At 45.9% G+C, this 2236-nt stretch overlaps 1 protein-coding gene across 1 annotated transcript; it reads left to right on the plus strand.

The window, feature by feature from the left end:
- The first annotated feature begins 897 nt into the window (after positions 1-897).
- LOC120859831 (melanoma-associated antigen B5-like) lies at positions 898-1874 on the plus strand. The gene is given in 2 exon segments (XM_040235774.1): positions 898-1839; positions 1842-1874. Coding segments are annotated over 2 exon segments (975 nt in total).
- Positions 1875-2236: the final 362 nt, after the last annotated feature.

The following is a 2236-nucleotide window of genomic DNA, read 5'->3' on the forward strand; positions in this document are numbered from 1 at the left end:
CTCATCTGTCTGCCATGAAGTAATGGGACCAGATGCCGTGATCTTCGTTTTCTCAATGTTGAGATTTAAGCCAACATTTTCAGTCTCCTCTTTTACTTTCATCAAGAGGCTCTTTAGTTCCTCTTCACTTCCTGCCATAAGGGTGGTGTCATCTGCAAATCTAGGTTTCTGATATTTTTCCTGGCAACCTTGATTCCAGCTTGTGCTTCTTCCAGCCCAGCGTTTCTCTTGATGTACTCTGCATATAAGTTAAACAAGCAGGGTGACAATATACAGCCTTGACGTACTCCTTTTCATATTTAGATCCAGTGTGTTTTTCCATGTCCCGTTATAACTGTTGCTTCCTGACTTGCATACAGGTTTCTCAAGAGGCAGTTCAGGTGGTCTGGTATTCCCATCTCTTTCAGAAGTTTCCACAGTTTCTTGTGATCCACATAAAGGCTTTGGCATAGTCAATAAAGCAGAAATAGCTGTTTTTTTGGAACTCTCTTGCTTTTTGCATGATCCAGCAGATGTTGCCAATTTAATGTCTAGTTCCTCTGCCTCTTCTAAAACCAGCTTGAACATCTGGAAGTTTGTGGTTCATGTTCTGCTGAATCCTGGCTTGCAGGTCCCTACTGGCATCCCCTGCTGTCACCCTTGTATACCCCTAGCAGGGTTGGCAGGCTGCATTCTAAGGCTCTAATATCCTCCACAGTTTTCTCAGCGGACAGGCTGATCAAAACAGAGCCTTGAGAGGTCCTCGACCAGTGCCCCCAAGGACCCTGCAGTGGTGGCCTTGGTTAAAGCCAAGGTGGCATCTCCCTGCTGAGGTGGCTTACAGCATCTTTTTCTCCTTCCTCCAGGTGCCCACGTCTTCTGAGCTCCTGTCTATACTCCTTCCTGCTGTTCCTGACCATGCCTCGCAGTAAGAAGAGTAAGGCCCGTGGTGGTGATAAATGTCCCCAAGCCCAAGGCAAGACCCAGAGTTGTGGGGGTGCTCCGGCCATAGCAGCAGCAGAAGAGGAGTCCACTACCTCCTCTCTTCAGTGTGAAGATATCACCCAGAGTCTGCCTGGTGCTGAGTCATGTAGCACTTCGCAGGAGCCTCAAAGAGTCCCGACCATCACCACTGCTGCAGTCTTTTCTTACACTAGATCTAGAGAAGCATTCGATGGCCAATATAAGTATAGGGCACTTGCCTATGAGGTCCCACCCTTCACTGAGACCCCAGGAACTGACTGTTTAACCAGGAAAGCTAGCTTGTTGGAGCAGTTCCTTCTGTACAAGTTTAAAATGAAGCAGCTCATGATGAAGGAAGACATGCTGAAGATTATCCACCAAAGCCACCATGACCGATTTGCTGAGATTCTCAAGAGAGCCTCTGAACGCATTGAGCTCATCTTTGCGGTAGATGTGAAGGAAGTCGACTCAGTCGTTCCCTGCTATAATCTGGTCAGCAAATTGAAACTCCCCAACAATGGGAGGGTGCGTGGCGGAAGGGGTTTACCCAAGACTGGTCTCCTGATGAATCTCCTGGGCATGATCTTCCTGAAGGGCAACTGTGCCGCTGAGGAAGACATCTGGAAATACCTGGGTACGATGCGAGTTTATGCTGGAAGAAAGCACTTTATCTATGGAGAGCCCAGAAAGCTCATCACCAAAGATTTAGTGAGGCTGAAGTATCTGGAGTACCGCCAGGTTGCCAACAGTGATCCTCCACGTTATGAGTTTCTCTGGGGCCCCAAAGCACATCTTGAAACCAGCAAGATGAAAGTCCTGGAATTTTTGGCAAAGGTCAATGATGCTGTTCCCAGTGACTTCCCCACGTATTATGAAGAAGCTTTGCGAGATGAAGAAGAGAAAGCCCAAGGCATGCATGCAGCCAGGCCTGACACTACTGTCAAAGTCAGTACACCTCCCAGGGACATGCTCAATATTATCATCCCACCTGTAAGGAAGTATGTGAAGTTTTTACCCCCAGACGGGAAAATATAACATCACGATAGGGATTATATTCTTGGAAATGTGAAAGAATCCCATAGTGAAATAGTTAGGATAATGGAATGGAAAACAAGTGAAACATGGTCAATGTTAGTTTTTCTTGTTCCTTTTAGTCTTTAGCTTTGTTAAAGTAATTGATCTGTAGTCTGAGTTCCTTAGCTTCTTCAAGAAAGTAAGAGAAATAAAGTGTTATTAAAGTAGACCTTGTATTTATTGGCTCTTTTATTCATCAAACCTTCAGAATCTGCTCTTG

The sequence above is a fragment of the Oryx dammah genome, unplaced genomic scaffold, assembly GCF_014754425.2.
Source record: "Oryx dammah isolate SB20612 unplaced genomic scaffold, SCBI_Odam_1.1 HiC_scaffold_3411, whole genome shotgun sequence".
Taxonomy (NCBI): Eukaryota; Metazoa; Chordata; class Mammalia; order Artiodactyla; family Bovidae; genus Oryx; species Oryx dammah.